Source organism: Dermacentor silvarum, chromosome 4 (assembly GCF_013339745.2).
Source record: "Dermacentor silvarum isolate Dsil-2018 chromosome 4, BIME_Dsil_1.4, whole genome shotgun sequence".
Lineage (NCBI taxonomy): Eukaryota > Metazoa > Arthropoda > Arachnida > Ixodida > Ixodidae > Dermacentor > Dermacentor silvarum.
In genome coordinates, this window is record NC_051157.2 from 52,207,765 (window position 1) to 52,226,331 (window position 18,567).

Genomic DNA, 18,567 nt, shown 5'->3' on the forward strand with positions numbered 1-18,567 from the left:
ATATTTAGCCAGCCCTCGCAAAAGAGCCCACTCATACTTATGGCTGTCCAGAATTTGGTAAGAGCTAGTGGTAAAAGCAGTATCAACAGAATATAAGTTCTGTAGTCATTGTAACTTAGTCGTCCTTATGAAACGTAGCCATTACAACGTAGGGTTTTGTGGCAGCTGGTTTAGAAGAGAGAAATAGACAATCATAAAGGGGAGCCACACATTTGCTGATTGCATGCTGCTGTAATGTTTGTTATTTTCGCTCACGCCCAAGGCATGTTTCATCATTTTTCAGGTGTATGCCTGGGGTGACAACGACCATGGGCAGCAAGGCAATGGCAATACCACAGTGAACCGCAAACCTGCCTTGGTGCATGGCTTAGATGGAATCAAAGTCACACGAGTAGCTTGTGGATCATCACACAGTGTTGCGTGGATGACGTCAGAGTCGGCGCGCACCAATGGCCACAACCCAGTCCTCTTTGCAGTGGCTAAAGACCCTCTTGGATCTTCTGCACTAGGTCAGTGTGTTTTCAATACAGGCTATCATCAAAGTACAGTAAACCCCCGTTAACTCGAAGCTGTAATTACCAGAAAAATATTCGAGATACGTGCAGTTTCGAGATAAGCAAAATGACAAAAATAGAAGCCCTGTGGCTGGGCATAGACCAGATGGAGCCTTTCCAAATTCCCGCTATTAATATTTTCGGTCACCCTAACATGCATCCGCACCGGATACGTCGGCGTCCACGGTCAACAGCATTACTGGTACTGTGCCAAGCAAGTGCCAGTAATGCCTACCTGTTTTTCTACCTATCGCCACTTGTGCGCAGCCGAGCAAGTGCGTGTAAGCGGTGATAGGTAGAAAAAAAATTCGAGGACAGCGAAGCACTTATGAGTTTTGAATGTGAAAGCATTAATGTCCACTTGAACACCGCTGAGTGGTCCTTCATGTTATGAACTCCTCACAGGCAAGTGAGCTCGTTGAGACCCTTGGCGTATTTTGATTTGGCCTTACCGAGGCGCAGTTAGAACACAGGTGAGAGCTTGCGTGGACAAGGAACGCACGGATAATACAGGCTTGCGAGAGCGAGGCTGACGTGGCAGACGTGGCATCATGGCGATGCTCTCTCCCCTCACGCAATACCGCGTCAGCAGGTGTTCCCTTTCACCCACTCTGCTAGCATGTTGAGACGCTTGGCGCATTTTAATTTGGCCTTACCGAGGCGCAGTTACAACGCAGGCGAGAGCTTGTGCGGACAAGGAATGCGTGGATAACACAGGCTTCCAAGAGCGAGGGTGACGTGGCGTTGCGGCGAGTTCCTCTCCCCTTAGGCAGTACCGCGGCAGCCGATGTTCCTTTCTTCCACTCTGCTCCGTCGAGGCCCGAGCCAGCAAGCACTGAGCCAACGTCACGAGCACACGAGGTGCGCTTGGGACATGCCGTCACAGCCAACGGGAAGTTTCACTGCTACAGACACCGCTGGCTTTTTTGCTCAATGTGCCATTTGACACTTTCCCATCAAAAGGGGGGAAATAAGTGGGGAGCGCGGCCTGGCACGGCGTCTGGCTCGGCCAGCGAGCTGCCGCCAGATAAAAAGCAAGTGCATCCGTCGCTGCTGAAGCTGCCCCGTTGCCTTATTCCTGGTATTTTTGAAGTCGAGATTTCGAGATATCCGAAGTTCGGTGCAAAAACTTTTCAAAATAAGGGGAGAAAGACGCATTGGTTGAAACCACAGCCAGAAAGAAATTGCTACTTAATATTTCGTGATATCAGAGTTTGAGTTAACGAGGGTTTACTGTACTTCTAACCTTGAATTCATTCTCTGTAATTTACCTCCGTGTTCAGAAATGCAACCTAATTTGAAGTCCATGCTTGACTTGATTTAAATGATGCCTGGCGGGAACATGCTCAAGGAGCTCATTGCATTTCCTTTGGCACATTCACGGTAGACATCATTTAGGTCAACTCAAGCATGGGCTTCAAGTTAAGATGCATTTCTACACACAAGGGTTAGACTTCAGCTCATAGGAACTACTATACAGTTCAGAACTAATGTATGGTTGAAGATGCATATGCAAAATAAAGAACAAAGTTTTCTGTTTTGCTCTTGGTTTAGTCAAGGTTCTTTCTGCACTTATAGATTGGCAATGATTCATAATGTCTGTATATTCACTTGCCAGTACGTGCACATTCTTTTCCTTTGTAAAGATGTTCATAGTGCTGTGCTAAATCACTAGATATGTCTGTGCAGTTGTAATTTACTCATATATTCAGTCCTTTACTGTAGTCTAAATATATACACCTGAGAAACCTATTTTTCATTTAGCAAAGCCAAGATTATCAAGGTTGAATATATGGTAATAGTTTTAAATGGTGTTTTCATGACAGACATTTGGTTTTATCTTGCCTCCATACTTTTGTTATGCAGTTTACAACACTAAAACATTACTTATCATGTGTGCACTCTTTCGCCTGCTGATATTTTGCACCACTAATTATTATGTACTGTAGCAGCCTCTTTTGCTGTGACTTCTTGTTTTTGACACAAGAACTAGACATAAAGACAGTTCTACTTGCTTAATTTGGTTTATTTTACTTATGGTTGTATGCACCATGTGCTTTGTACTCTGTTTTCCACCTGTGTTATGTTTATCTTTATTTATGTATCACAAATACCCTCAAGGTAAAATAAACATTACAGAGGGAAGTGGTTTATAAACACTACAAATACAAAAGTATCTTATTATACAATGTTAGCTAAACATTTAATAAATTTCTTATGATCTTGAATAGTTACAGCTGGTACAGGAAGGTAGTTCCACTGTTTGGCAGTGTGTGGGAAGAAGGACTGGAAAAAAATATTAATTCTGCATAACGGAATGCCAACTATGAGTTGCAGTTCATCGTGATAAAGGCATGAGGCTCTTAATAAGTTAAATGTTGATTAGTTAACCTTTAATTAGTGCCATTAAATTGATAAGCAGGTCTAGATGCTTCTGGTTAAGGCTGAAACCTGTGCGTGTCATTGTACTGTGCTGTCTGCATTTGTCTGTACTAGTACAGTGCAAGGTTGGGTAAGCAATGGTAGCATGATTTCATATTTTGCAATGATGTCAGATATTCACTTACATGTTGCCTTAGTACACAAGCTCATTAAGTGTCCCTCCATTAGCCCACGAATACAGCACAACAAACTCTAGTATAGCAGACTGCTTAATTTTTTCTCACAGCAAGTTCTTTTTGATTTGCATGTTTTCTGTCATCATTAGGCTCTGCAGATCCCGCATCAGAAATGACTGCAGAACCCGAGAGCTCCCAGGACACCAATGCACAGTCAAAGCGAAGCAAAATGGCAAGACCATCTCTTACCAAGATTCTTCTTTCACTTGATGGCATAGAGGCCAAGCAGCAGGCATTGCACCAGGTGCTGCAGGCTCTCCAGATTATGCACGCAAGGTGAGAAGCCCTCCATTTTTCACATACATTTTATTGCTTTTGATAAATGTAGGAGGCTGTCAGTGGCATGAAGATATGGCTCCTACCTTACTTTTGAATCTTGAGTCAACTGTTGAATGTGTGGATACATTCATGCATTGCAGTTCACATCACATATAAGAAGCTGTAGGTGCTAGAACTAATCCTTTGCCAACATAGCCACACTCTTCAGGTCGTTGGAGAATTCAGCTTAACAAAGCTTGTTTGAAAGTAAAGCTACTGTAACACACTTTGTTTAAATTTTGAAAAATGTTTATGAAGTGTAGTTAACTTATTCTACTGCATCTTGTAGGCTTTTGATGTTTTCATGTTGTCAGGTACTGTGGTTGGCCAAAGGTATTTTTCAGGCAGCTCCTTTGAGCTCTACAGGTCTATGGCTTCCGAGGTCCTCATGGGCAAAGGCGTGACAAATATGCTTCATGTAGTTGCATGCCAAGTGACTTACAGCAGCGAATTTTAATACCTTAGAGGCACTTGTGTGACAGGAGCACTTGTTCACTTCCGTAATTAGGGACTTTTAAATATAGGCGACTCAGTTAGGGCCAGGCGTACAAAAGAGTGCAAAAGATGTACAAAGGTAGTTTTGGAGTTTAGGGTACACAAAGCCCCTTGGTGACGCTGTTTCTAAAACTCCTTAATGTTGCATTTATTTATGAGTTTTCACAGTCTCTATAACACTGTTTTTCTGTTAATATTTCCCCTGCAGGAGCATAGTAGTGAGTGCCTTGTTGCCTCACACGGGTGTGGCTCAGCTGTCTTCAGGCAGGCCTGCGTCTTGTGAAGCAACCAGCAGTCAGGCAGAGGACCCACCTCAGGCAGCAGCTGCCCCATCAGAGTCAGTCAGGGCAGCAACTGCTGCAGGCTCGGCGGAACCCCTGGCACCCACAGCTGACATGCACGAGAGCCCGCCGCCTGGAAAGCTGCCTACTGCACAGGCATGTAATTCCTCAGTCATGCCTGCCAACTTTCTCCAATTTTCCATCAGGTTTACAAGAATTGGGGCTCACTTTACAATTTTACGAACGTTAAGTTTTAGAAACAATAAAGTCTGTTCGAGAAAAGGTTTCGCCCGTCGGTTTCTGAACTTTCTGTTGGAAGTCTTCTGGTGTTGAAATGACATCAGAGCGGTACTTGCTTCAAGCAAGTTTATACGAACAAGTTCCTGAAGCAGGCGAAATCATTGGCAACAGTAAAGGCACTGAAAAATTCACTGTGGTCTAAAAACTGTGTTGCTTGTCCATCATTGCTGTTTCCAAGTTTGCTGTTGCTTGTGCACTGCATCTAAAGGTAAATCATCGTTTATAGAGTGCATATTGCTACGAGGCACTGCAGTAGCGAACGATGATGACAGGACTGACTAAGACGACGATCACCGATAGTCACGCGCACGGGCTTCATCTTGTATGCGTGTCTTCTGCCCGTTGTATATATCTTGTAAATATATTGTCAAGCGTCTTTTCTCCCCGTAACAATATGTATTCCTAGAAATTGGAATCGGGGCAAGGTATAGAAAAAAACTGGCAGCCCTTCCACTGGGGTTGAGATGGAAGACCAGCGAAGCTGTACTATGGTGGGAATTATGTATTTCCAATTATGACTGTCAAGATATGATGGTGTAATTGGTTATTTGAACTATTAAAGAATGAGAAATATATATGATCCGGTGGTTTTTATTTATTTAGTGACCACAGGGACCATGGCTTTATGGTTGCTATGGTACACCGCCATAGGGTGTATGGCAAAGGTTGGCACGTTTTATTTATTTATTTATTTATAGTAGCCTCAGGGCTTACAATGAAGCATTACAGAGGGGAGGGGCTAATATATACAGATAACTATACAAAAAAAGGAGAAAGGAAAACACGAATACTAATCAGATGACAATGCATGGTACAATGTAAAAATAATGCAAGTAGGAGCGACACAATAAGGATATCATGGTAACAAAAAATAATTATGCAAAGAAAAACAGAAAACTTCGGTAATAGAGATGAAATATAAATGCATGGTATATAGGGCAAGTTAGAGTGAGGTGATAAGCACAGAATTATAGAAAATAAAGCATAATACAAAACATACTGTTTGTAGATTAGGTAGATAATAAAATAGAAATAACTGATAAACAATACTTATCAGGAGAAAACGGAACTGCTTTGCTATACATTCACATCAAGGCATACTAGATAACGTTAGTAAGTGCCTTACGGAAGTCATCGATGTTAGTTATATAGACTAGTCGATCCGGTAGGTGATTCCATTCCTGGCATGATTTTGGAAGAAATGAATTACCATAGGTAGACGTTTTGTGGAAGGGGATGTTCACCTTATGACGATGGTCCAAGCGTGTAGAAGTAAAAGCGTGAGGGACGCACGCTTTGACAGAAAGCGAACGCACGGTGGAGAGCAAATGTGACGTCTCCATCTGAAAGGTCGTGGGGGAATGGGAGGGAGGGGGAGGCAAGGTTTAGCTGTGGTACCAAATGCGTATCTCGCGACCAGGCGCAAGGGTAATTGGCAACTAAATCTCCCACGTGAAAAGAGGAAAGCAGGAAGGCAGCGCGGGAGAGAGGGGGTGTGGCTTCTACTCCCCGTACTTGTACTTTGTGCGACTGCGGGCTGTCACGCACCGTATCTTGAAAGCAATCTCCACACGGGTTTGACCTTTGTATGCACTGTGCTTTCGCCGCTCAGTTTCCGTTAAACGATAGACCGCACGAACCTTCGCTCGCTGCTGTCGCCACGCTTGCTCACACCAGCGTTTTGACAGTGGTTGTCTGCGGTCATTGAGTGTGATCTATTCATGCTTGCTTGTGTGCGCTGACACCACGCTTGTTAACTCAGTTAGTAAGCAAATCTACTAATTTTCTATCGCAATTGATGCTTCGCCTTTCGGGCGAAACTGCGACTTTTTTATGCATCTGGTGGTCTCGTGTTACTTTTGCGGTTTTCTTCATTTTTTTTTTTTTTTGCTGGACGCAATAAAAAGTCACCCCTCGCGTTACTTTCGCGGGTTTATTTTTTCTTGAAGGACGCAATGAAAAGTCACCCCTCGCGTTACAATCGTGTTCGCATTACAATAGAGTAAATACGATATGTCAGGAAACTTTGCGTTTATTTTTGTGCACTGCAGTCTAACCTCCTTGTAACGAAGTCGTATCCGACACGAAAATACCTTCATGATACGTGGTATTCGTTATAAGCATATATTTGTTACACGCCGATATTGATGAGAAACATTCTGGATTTACTTTGTTATACAGTTAAGCCTTGATATAACGAACTTCAATGTAATGAAATTTTCGATATGACGAAGTAATAAACTTTTCATAACTTCTCGGCCATAGAACACTATGTATTTAGAACCTCAATATAACGAAATATGTTTATACATGATTTCAGTGTATTGAAATTTCACTGCCACCGTGAAGGAATACCAAGACAATAAATGGAAACTTCCTCAGATGCACATGGTTAAGTGGTTGAATTACATGCAGCTGCTTGCGTACGCACCTCTCAAATTGCACACTGTGCGACAAAGAGTGATTGCTGAAGCGGAGCAGCGTCATGATCCATATAAAGTCCAAGTGCAATAAGATACTATTGTGCGAGGGTGAGCCATGAAGGATGAAAGCTTGATGAGTGCAATCTTCCTGCGTAAGCAAGGGGAAAGGGGGCGAAGAACGAGCTCACGGTAATGCGATCAAATGCGCGCAAGAGTGACACGGAGGGCAGAGTGCCTTCCCAGTCTTCCATGCTTTGGCACTTCGCATGTGCCCTCTTTTTACCGTGACTGGGTTTGAAGCGTTCATTGTAGCAGTACGGCGATTTAAAAAATATTCGTTATATTTGGAAGCAGTTTCCATGGGGAGGGTTAGAAAATTATAAATGCACTGAAATGTGGTCGTTATAACTGATAGATGTATATATATTCTCAGGTGTATAATCTGCTGCATGTGCTAAGAGGGGGCATGCCAAGATGGCATGGCATCAAGCGCACTTTCTTCCTGCGCGTTTAGTACTGAAGGTTGCGTAATCTCGCGTTTTGTAGATGCACTGTAGGGAGAGGCAGACAAAGCAGTTGCTCTCCACAGCTGCGGGCGATCAGCCGTGAGGGTGGAGCGGATGCGATAGCATGGCTGGCTTCACTTAATTCGTACCACCGATGCGAAAATATTGTCGACATGACATGAAACCATATTTTTCGTCGCCTACTCTCAAATTCAACAAGATGAACTTTTTTTCTCATTCAAGTTTTGGTTTTTTGATGGCCTGATAATTTGGAAAATATTGCAGCTCCTTCCGTGCAAGAAAAATCTATCGCCTTATGTACTTCTTTGCAAGAAAGGTCTAATTTCAATACAACGAACTTTCGATGTAGCGAAGCAAATTGCCGATTTTACTGAGTTCACTATATCGAGGTTTAACTGTGTCCGATACTAATTCGTTATATCTGCGTTATATTAATTCGTTATATCTGTGTTCACTGTATTGAAGTGAGACTGCAATTCTTTTGCACTGTCAAATAAAGGGACTGAAGGACACAGCAATGACAAAGAGCAATACCACAGTGTCACACAGGAAAAAAGAGCACGAATTGCACTCTGTCATCGTGTGTGACATTGAAGCATTGCTCCCTCTGATTGTCTGCATCCTTTCATCTTCTTGTCTGTCGCATTTGCTTTTGTTTTTGTTTTAATTTTAGTTCTTTGTGTGCTGCACAAGGCATCGTGAGTGTCTATTTAGCATATTTCAGTAAATTTACACTTTTCACATTGAAAATTTATGGAGCTCATGAGCCAAGCTCTATTTTATGTGCAGGAAGCCCTATCTGGGTCAGATGAAAGCGAAACTCGAGCTGCCGAGATGATTTCATCTGTGCCTTCACTTCCGAGCTCTGGAAGCCTATCGTCACGGATGTCGTCTGCTGCTGCGAGTGTGTTTGCAGCAACATTTTCGTCTTCGGAACAGGTAAGCAAGCACCAATGGATATCTAGCTTGTGATATTAAGAAATTCTTTACTTTTGACCCGCAGATGACACCAGCAGAACCAGAAGCTATCCACTCACTTCTTGATGAATTCACTGCACGGCTAACAGCCGAAGATGCCCGAGCTCTCGTTGACCTGCTGAAATTGGCTGTTGCTGGGCGTGCCAGTGAAAAGGCGAAGGATGCAATTTCAGATGTCCTTAAGGCAATGGCACAAGCGAACCCACTGGTATGCTAACATATTTAAGCTGCTTACAAAACCGTTTCTCTTTCGTGATAGTACAGTGGACTTTCGTTAATTCGACTGTGACGGGACCGGCGAACGTGATCGAATTATCTGGCGGGTTGAATTAAACAAGATGCAGAAGAAACGTGAGAATACACTGCTGATTCATTTGGCAGTATTCGCCCGATTATAACACACCCTTGAATCAAATGCCCGCCCATTTTATATTGTTACGCGAACGAAGGATTAAGTACTGGAGACTATTTACAAGTATATCTACAAAAGATAGCTGCAGCGCTAGCCAGATCAGCCGATAGCTCGAGAGCCCAGAGCAGTTCGTTTTCTTCATCTAGGCGCCTGCGCGCATCGTCCAGAAGAAACACGCAATGTGCATGTAGCATAATCCCCGGCGGCAGAAGCACCGTCCCGGTGCGTCTAAATATCAGTGGGAACAGGAGGGTAATACGGTTTTAGGCGTGCTACGTGCACAACGTCAGTGGAAGGCGGGGCAGACGAGGCACTGGTACTGACTAGGGCGATTTCATACGTAACTGGAGTCACGGCACGCAGCACTCGATATGGGCCTGTATACCGAGACAATATGTTTCCAAAGTAGAAAACTAACGTAGAAAGGACATTAAAGCTCCTAAACAAAGTGGAAATCTAACACACACCCGATTCTTTAGCAAGAAGGATTGCCAAGGGTCTATGTATTGCACAATGGGGCCGGTTTTCTAAAGTAAGCTTTGCTGCATGGTTTTTAAAAGTCAAACTTTGCCGCAATACATTCATGTTGTGCAGTACAGCATACAAACGCCCAAAAGGCGGTTTTGGCTTCGTATTGATTGCACCACGCAGTCAATTTGTGGCCCAATCTCCCTGGAAAAAAACAATTTAAAAGAAACAGTCGGGAAAATCGGGTAAATGCTGTAATTAGACATTCTGATCCACAGTTATTGTTTGAAAATGTTCGTAAGGCAGGCCGAAAAGGTCCATTTTCGAAGGGAAATGACGTGTGTTCAACGCATTCACTGTTCCCTGAGCTCCGCTGAGGCAGACACTATTACTTTAGGGGTCGCGATTGGGGTCACCATAGGAGTCGGGCATGTGCATGCTGACTGGCAAGTTCGAATTATCCGGCGAGAGCCAATCATAGGATTGAAATAATGAAAGTTTGTGCCCCTAAAATGCATGGGGGCCGGCCGGGACCTCCGGTAAGGATCGAATTAATCGAAACATCGAATTAACAGAAGTCAACTGTATTTGTTCATTGATTACTGTTGAGCTTTTGCCATATTCATGAGGGAACATTTCCAGATTTACATTTGTTGGCAATGTCTTTGTGTACCTTTGTGATTGCCAGTAATGAGGTTCATTATCCTCCTGTCTCATGTGCAACAACAGATGTACGAGTTTATGAATTGAAATCAATGAAGCAGTGGAACATTTCCAGATTTACATTTGTTGGCAATGTCCTTGTGTACCTTTGTGATTACCAGTAATGAGGCTCATTATCCTCCTGTCTCATGTGCAACAACAGATGTACGAGTTTATGAATTGAAATCAATGAAGCTCACAGATTTCGATTGTCATTGGTTTTAGTGGTCATTGAAAGAAGTGAGTGACAGGAGTATAAGTTGATAGTTGTGATGGCTTTGTAGCCAGTTGAGTGAGTAATTTATACATTGTGGAACTGTACAACTTTATAACTGGAGAGGTAATTCCTCTTTCTTCCTTTCTCTTCCTAACTTACCAGGTTGCAGAAATGCTGCTTGAGATCTGTGTTACAGAACTGGAGGATGTGGCATCAGACATTGAGTCCAGGCGCTCAGTACCTCTTCCTGTTGTACAGGAGTCCAGTCATCCTTACACTGACGACACCACACTGACAGGACATGTTAGGATTCCAGGTGCGAGCTTGCAGACAAAAGCTGTTATTCTTGATTGCCATTTTTTATATGGTGGCACCTTTGTATGGAGAAATGTTCACCTTGCGCCGTTGCAGGTGCTGAAAGTCTTCAGATTGAATTTGACAGGCAGTGCTCCACAGAAAGACGAAACGACCCACTTTTTATTATGGATGGCTCAGGAAGAACCGTTGCTACCAGATCAGGTGGGCATGACTGCCATCTCAGGCATCACTTAACGTCAAGTAGTGTTTGAGCATTAAATAAATTTGAAGGCCAGGCATTTAGGAAGCTTGTCTTGCTTCTGCAATAAACGTTTGAGCCATTTTGTGGACATTACTGAGTTTCTGTAAGCAATCTCATGTAGGCTGGGCTGTTCCCTAACATAGTTTTAGCTCTTTATTTATGGCCCCTGTGCCTAACCTTTAATGCAGACAGTATGCTTCAGTATGTTTTTTGTGCTGAGCTCACACTGAGATTCCTGGTATAACTGTGGAGTTGTTGCTTTTACTTAAAGGGGTACTGACTCAAAATAACTGATAGATTGCATTGCTGCGAGCTCATTGGTATCATCTGTAAAGTATCAATAGCAAATGCAGCTTAGAATGTATTTCAATTTTATTTTTAAGTTCTTGTGAGCAATGAATTAAAGAGTGCAGCACCTATTGATGTAGTCATCAGCGTAGGTCTTATTTGTAAACAATGTTACGCCGCAAGTTCTGGCGATTGATTTCAGTGATGTGCGATGTCATTGGCTTGTCTCATTGTTCAGAAGATTTTTGAGCACCGTTTGCATTGAGGTGTCTTGCACTGATCACGCACAAAGTGTACATATGTGTGCACATGAAGCATACATACAAACTTCTTCCCGTTTACGGATCACCAGGTTAACTGTGGCGTGGCTTGCAGTAGCAACGTGGGTGGTGACATCTTGTGACATTTGTCCAACTACACTTGAACCTCGTTATAACGAAGTTGAAGGGGGAGCCGAAGTTACTGCGTTATATCCGTTACTTCGTTATATCCATTATAGCAATTTACTGCAATATGTATATGCCCAATGGGGTGCACAATTGTAAACATGGAAATAAGATGATGGCTTTGTGGCCCACGGAACTGCACTACACCGCCACACATGTGACAAAACTTGAATAGAACAACAAAAGAATTTTTTATGTGTACAATACGTGACTTAGCACCTGACAAGACAGCCTTTAGATGAGTGCCTTCTGTTTCATGGTGATGGGCTCTCACGTCCGCTTTCCACTTGGCTCGTCGCAGTTGGGCAGCACGTGGCACACAGCGCTTCGCTGCGTGTTCGAGGAAGCAAGCAAACTTCGCCACGCAGACTTGGCTTGGCAGGCTCGTGGCCTCCGAGATTGCACCAATGCCAATGCGATCTCAGAGGCCACGCCCAGTTGCCAGCCCGTTCGGCACGCTGTAGGGAGATGGAGAAGTGAATGCACGGGCTGGGCGTGACCCCCGAGATTGCGCCGGGGAGGTCTCTGAGGCAAGGCGAAGCTGCGGCTGCCTGTGCGGTGCGCCATAGAGAAAGAGAGAAGTGAATGCACTACTCTTGTGCACCGCTGCGCATGGCCGTGCAGCGGTGCACAAGAGAGGGCAGTGGAGAAGTGCGTTCGCTGCGCAGGTGTGCAGCTACGTGTGGTGGTGAGAAAGACAAGTGTTACTCGACGACGTATTCGAAGTGGGAACGCAGGAGTTTTGGAACTGCCGCTGCGAACAAGCACTGTAACCCCGCGGAAAGCGATGTACTCAGTGCGCAACTGGTCGAGTATTTTTTTATTTCGGAGACGAATCTAGTTCACTATCTCCATTGGCAGGACAATTTCACTTCGTTAAAATGAGGTTTTAAATACGTGGGTTATGGGGATTTCAAGGGGAATTTCATTTACTTCGTTATATCCATTAGTTCATTATATCCCGTTATAACGAGGTTCGAGTGTATCATGCATTCAAAGTTTTATTTTTGTCTCATCGGTGTTATTGTTAAAAGGAATAATCATAAATGTATGGTACATTAATGATTATGTCGCTACCAACACTTTACACCAGCAGTTAGGTAGAATTTGCAAGTTGCAGTGTGATGAAGACAAACACCATGAACTGAAGATGATGCACACCACCAAGAGCAGCAGCATCGTGATCGCTTCACGGAAGACGATGCTGAAGTTAAGGTTCATAGCGCTGCTTGACGTAACTGTTCTAGCCGCCTATTCCGGACATACACCTCATTTTAATTGGTGGAGGTGGTGGGCTCAACTGCCACTCTTCCATCCTGGAACTCTGCACCCGTACGCTTCGGCCTGGTATGCCCGAAGACACCACGACGCCACGCCAAGACTTCATGATGCTCACTATGTGCAACTTGTCTTCTCTCCCGGCCACCTTGTCTGGCTGTCAGTACTTTCGAACGCTTCTGGCCTCTCTTGAAAATTTCTTCCCTGCTTTGATGGACCTTATCGCATTGTCCAGCGCACGTCTTCGGCGAATTACCTCATCAAACCACTGACACCCCCCTCTGACCTCCGTCGTCGTGGACGTGACATTGTTCACGTAGATCGCCTTAAGCATTACCGTGAGCCGCTTGTGGTCACTACTGCTTGAGACGCCAGGATGGCTGTTTTTATACCAGGGGTGATTGTAATGAAGAAGATGAACTCCATGAACTGAAGATAATGCACACCACCAACACCAGCAGCATCGTGATCGCTTCATGGAAGACGACGCTGAAGAGCGCCGCCCGTAACTGTTCTAGCCGCCTGTTCTAGACTATAAACCTCATTTTAGCAGTATTAGTTTTGCATGCTCTCTGAGTTAGACACTGCATCGCCATATGTTGCTACCAGCGTTCCTACCGTACACCTCTCCATTTACCCAGTAAACCGTTAACGGTAAGAAGTTTCTGGACCAGCTAAAGCTCTCCAATGACAGCATTGTACTGTGTAGTGGACATCTGTCCAACAAAGCATCATAATGATGTAGCAATGCACACGTTTCTCGCCAAACTAGCACGAATCTAGTAGACAAAACAGGACACAGATGGCATGGTAGACAAGTGCGCCAGCATGCATCACCGGTCTGTGGGCTCACGTGATCATCGCTGCTTACAAGCATGCTTCTTACATCATGGGGCACGAAGTGCTCTCTGAAATCAAAACCGCGAATGGTCATAACATATGAGCATGCAACTGAAGAAGTGTTGCGTTCTGGAGCAAACAAGTTTTTTTACCATGATTATTGGGTCAATAGGTACTGACTGATTAAGTGCAAAAAACTGAGCCAATAAATTTTTGTGTCAGTACTCCTGTAACAAAGTTTTTTGGAATTTCGAGGAGAATCATGGCACACATCTGCACTTACTCTCCTGATGACATTCCTCCTTAAATTAAACTTTTTTATAGCAGCATTTTGTTCTTTTTTTTCTCTTTTTGTGTGAATAGAATCACCCAATTAATTTTTTTTTCAGGCCGGGAATGGTGCAACTGGTCCCCTGAGGTGCGAATACCAGGCAACGAGCTCCACTGGAAGTTCACCAGTGACAGTTCAGTGAATGGCTGGGGGTGGCGTTTCACTGTGCACCCAGTGGTGTCCCCTGGTGGCACGGGAGCTGACAGCCTCTCAGACCGGGCCTTCCTCTCCCGTCCTTCAGTTGAACTGGTTGTCTGCCTGCTTGATCTGCGCAGCTGCGCTGATCGTGCCATCGCCTCTCGCCTGGCAGCTGCACTTGCAGCCTGTGCTCAGCTCAGCTACCTTGGCAAGTTCACACTGAGCACTCTGTAGTGGGACAAAAACTGACACAAGTGCTATCATCAAAGACATCTTATGACCCATGGCATCTGTGAGAAGTAACATTTTCTCACAGGCGAAAAGTGTCTTGGTTGGTCAACTAGTTCAAAGACATTGTATAACCACACTCTGCTGCGACGTGAATAACTAAGATGCAGGACACGCATAAAGCACAGACTAGGAGCTGAGCTTATTTGAGTGGTTGTTTCAGAATGATCTGCAAGTGCTACTAAGGGGAAACTGTTCTCGATAAGCATACTTTCACCTGTTCTAGATAATAAGCATTCTCCCAGCTTTTCAAGATAAGCATACAAAAAACTGTTAAGTATAAGCATACTCCCACCTTAGGCAAGATAATCAATTATAGCATCTTCCTTCCAAATCATTCCATGTTTGCTCCTTAAGCCCATATTTGTTAAACAAAATCCATCTATTGCAGACATGTCTTCATTGTTCAGGTTAAGTTTGACAGCAACTAAAGGCCTACAGTGTATATCATTTAATCTTTTACTTGTTTCCTTTGGAGAATTATTACCATTTTTTTCATTTCATTTCTTCTTTCACCAGGTGCATTCTAGTTTGTGTTCAGCCATGCTTTCCACATTTTTAACTCTGCTTGTGTGTTTTTACAGCCCCCTCACAAAGGATGTGGATTCTCCACCAGCTCAGGCAGCTCATGACGGCAGGAGTGGGAAGGTCGCTGAATGTGTCTCAACTTCTTGTGCAAACGCCTAGCAATCCAGACCTGTCTCCTGAGCAGCTCCCTGCATTGAACCCAAGTGTATGTGTTCCCCCTTCTTATATAGCTTTTTCTCAGGGTAGTGCATGGCATGTATTAGCAAGTAGATCTGTGAGACAGGACAGAAGCATGGAGAGTGAAATTTTTGAGTTGTCTAGCACATGCAGTTTATAGATAGTACATATAGCCTTTACAAGCCAACTATTGTGGAATCTAGATTTACATATTTGGGGAAGTAGGGCCCTTATATTTGAATTTACTTAAAGGGACCCTGAAACGATGTTGACTATTTTGTACAAACACACTGAGTCGTTAGGGTAGGTCCTTCTGATCATTAATTGGCACATCTAAGCGCTTGACGTAAAGCGTGTAATTTATCATAAGGTTTTAAAATGTACATCGCTACCGATCGCAGCACGCCAATCGGCTGAGTTTTGTGACCAAGTGACGCGATTTGACCATAACACGTCAGTAGGGCGAGCTATCCGATTGGCTGCCCAGCGTGCGTCATCGATAATTTTTCCATCATGATGGTGAACAAATGTTGTTCGTTATAGTTAAGGTGTTAGTTAATTTGTTTCTATAAGATGAAAGTAACAGAAAGAGAATGCACAAGGAAATGTATCACTACACTTAAAGCACTTCTGGCCCACAGCAAGTGTCGCCTGCTTGTGTTAAAATAACGTGCTCCGTATTGACGAGAGGTGCGCGGTCAGTGTTGGTCTTGTTCTTTCTTTTCGCGAGCTCCATGGTTTACCCTTGTTGCGTTGTGGGCTGCAAACGGTAGCAATCGGCGGCATGTCAAGCTGTGACATCATGCCCCGCTGCAAGACAGCTGACGAGTGGAGTGGCTGCAGCGCATCGGACTCACTTCACATCGAAGGATTTCCACAGTAGAGGTTAGCATGTCTGGTATTCAGGTAAACGCAAGCGCAAATGTACTGGCCGTTTTACCACGTTTTACGTGATGAACGGAGGCGCAAACGTGAACTGCTTGCACGGTGCAGCCACCTGGCGGCACAAAGCTCAACCAAGCACACAGCTAATATAGCAGTAATCAACTTTTTTCTACTTTGCTGCTGGCTCAAATTTTTGGCAGGAGCATAATCTTGAACACATTGTCTTTTTATATGTTTAAAATGTTTTACACTTGGTTACAGGAATATTAGCTCTGTATTTGGCTGGTTAAGCTCTGCGCCACCGGGTGGCTGGACCGTGCATGCCGACCAGGCCGCTCACGTACATCTACGAATCTCCTTCATCACAGCTGTATGGAGGGGCTTTAGTTTATGCCTCTGCTTATCTGTCAAAACACACAGCTCGCCTGTGGTTACCGGAATACCGGACATGCTCGGCGCTGTGACAGAACGCTCACAACGCACGCTGCTTGATCGCTCTCGCTGGGGATCGACAGCTGGGCGGCTAGTGGAGAGGCTGGAGAGCCTTCGCGCACTGGCTCCAAGACAACCGGAAATAGGCGACAACACGTCACAGCATGACGTAGAGCCAGCGAAGGCGGAGCTTAGCCCCAATCACTCGGCGAACGAATTGATGAGGAAATGCATGGCTAGGGAGGAGGGTAACTTGTAATCATCTGTAGCTCTCTTAATACGAGACGCTTCACTTAAATTGTGACGTGAATGTTTTACTGTAGCTGTACCCTACGCGTCTACAAAATTTGTCTGAACCGTTTCAGGGACCCTTTAAAGAACTGGTAGGCCCTCTGGCATAGCTAAGTAATCTCACCAGGTATGCTGTGCCATGTGTTACTGCCTGCAAAATGGCTTGGACGGTTGACCGATGGGTCTTCATGCTACCTGGTACCAGGCTGTTCAACAATTATGGACATAAAGGTTTTCTGCTAACACTTCTAAGAGTACTGCTGTAGTAATCATTGGCACATTTATTATGACTTTGTGTAAAGTTCACACACCAGCCGAAAGCTATGTGCTGCTCAGTACAAGGAGGCAGCTGAAAAGGCCAAGGAAATTTTTTATCAGGGCACCCTTGCTTCGTTACTTGTAACAAACACGAAAAAAATGGAATGTCACAGGTGGTCACAAGCAGAAGACAGTATCTTTAATCGATTGTAACGGTGTAGCCATTAGCCATTTCGAGTGCTGAGTGTTGTTCTGTGCTCACTGATGTATTTTCCCAATCTTTTTCAACTTCGGTTGTTTTCTTTCCCAGCACTAATGAATATAGCTTCCCCATTATGAATCCTGTTTTTATTGACTGTGATGGTGCGCAGAAGCTCATTCGTGGCCTGAAATTGTCTTCGTCTTGTGGAGTGGATGATATCAATTCGAAGTTTTTAGGAAGCATCGACGTTTATTCGTCAACCTTTTTATCAAAACTATTTTCCAAGTCCTTAGAATCTTGGATTTCACCATGGGATTGGAAGCTGGGCAAGGTGGTACTGTTTTTTTTTAAGTCTGGTAATGCACAGTCTCTTTCAAGGTGTGAGGCCAAGTCGAAATTGCACATTTTTTTCAAAATGTCCATTTTTTGTTTTCAGCTTTGTTAGATGAGGAATTTATTCTCCCAGGGTTCGCACAGCCCCTTGAAATCCTTGAATATCCTTGATATTGACAGTATAAGTTCAAGGGCCCTTGAAACTACTTGAATACCCGTGGGCTCCTTGTAATCCTTGAAAATCCCGTGGGATTTGTTCCGCTAGAGGAAATCAACGATGTACCTCCGCAAGTCATGCTGATATTTAAGGCCCTTTCGCTTACGAATGCCCATGAAAACAAGCTGTGTTGACTAAAGGGCAACATCAGGAAGTTTCGGTTTTAAATCTCGCAGCCCCTACGTCGTCTGGCAACTAATATGCAATTGGAAATCCAATCCAATCCAATGCGAGACATATCGCTCGCTCGGCTTGCGTATAGTGCCTAGAATATACTCTAGTGTGCCGTCCACCGAAAGTGAGTGTCCAACGCGGGACGGTGGCGCGGGCAGTGATGCCTGCCGCCGCGGGCCACTAGACGGCGATGCCTGTCGGCACCATGCTAAATCCTGCGGTGTTCGACTCGCGTTCGTTTGCGATGCGTTGATTGCTACGCGTCGATTGCAATGCTTAGTTCATTTCTCGCCTTGCTGCCGCTTTCGTTGCAGTCTTTTCTTATTGTGAGTGGGTTTTTTGCGTCTATGTGTGCACTCGTCTGTCTAAAGAAACTTTGAACAGGTCGCGAAACCGCGATTTCCCAGAGACGCGGAAAGAAACGGCTCATCTCATTACCCAGCGCGTCCGCAGACCCCGAACGTATTGCGGATTGGGACAAGAACATAAGAGGCAGATCGCCGGGCAAATGGGGAGACTCGCGTCGTGTCTTGCCTGAAGTCCGCCCATGTCTCAGCATGGTCCGGCACAGTCTCGAAGTGCAGCGCACCAAGCGGCCGGCGGCGGCAG

At 44.6% G+C, this 18,567-nt stretch overlaps 1 protein-coding gene across 1 annotated transcript in view; it reads left to right on the plus strand.

Annotated features, from left to right (window-relative positions):
• Nucleotides 1-18,567, plus strand: part of LOC119450034 (E3 ubiquitin-protein ligase HERC2-like) — a 154,818-nt gene that overhangs the window by 114,377 nt on the left and 21,874 nt on the right. Inside the window, 9 exon segments of the mRNA XM_049665596.1 lie at nt 284-509; nt 3,262-3,448; nt 4,194-4,426; nt 8,310-8,455; nt 8,520-8,702; nt 10,456-10,609; nt 10,705-10,812; nt 14,094-14,381; nt 15,046-15,194. Of these exon segments, the coding sequence (XP_049521553.1) occupies nt 284-509; nt 3,262-3,448; nt 4,194-4,426; nt 8,310-8,455; nt 8,520-8,702; nt 10,456-10,609; nt 10,705-10,812; nt 14,094-14,381; nt 15,046-15,194 (1,674 nt within the window).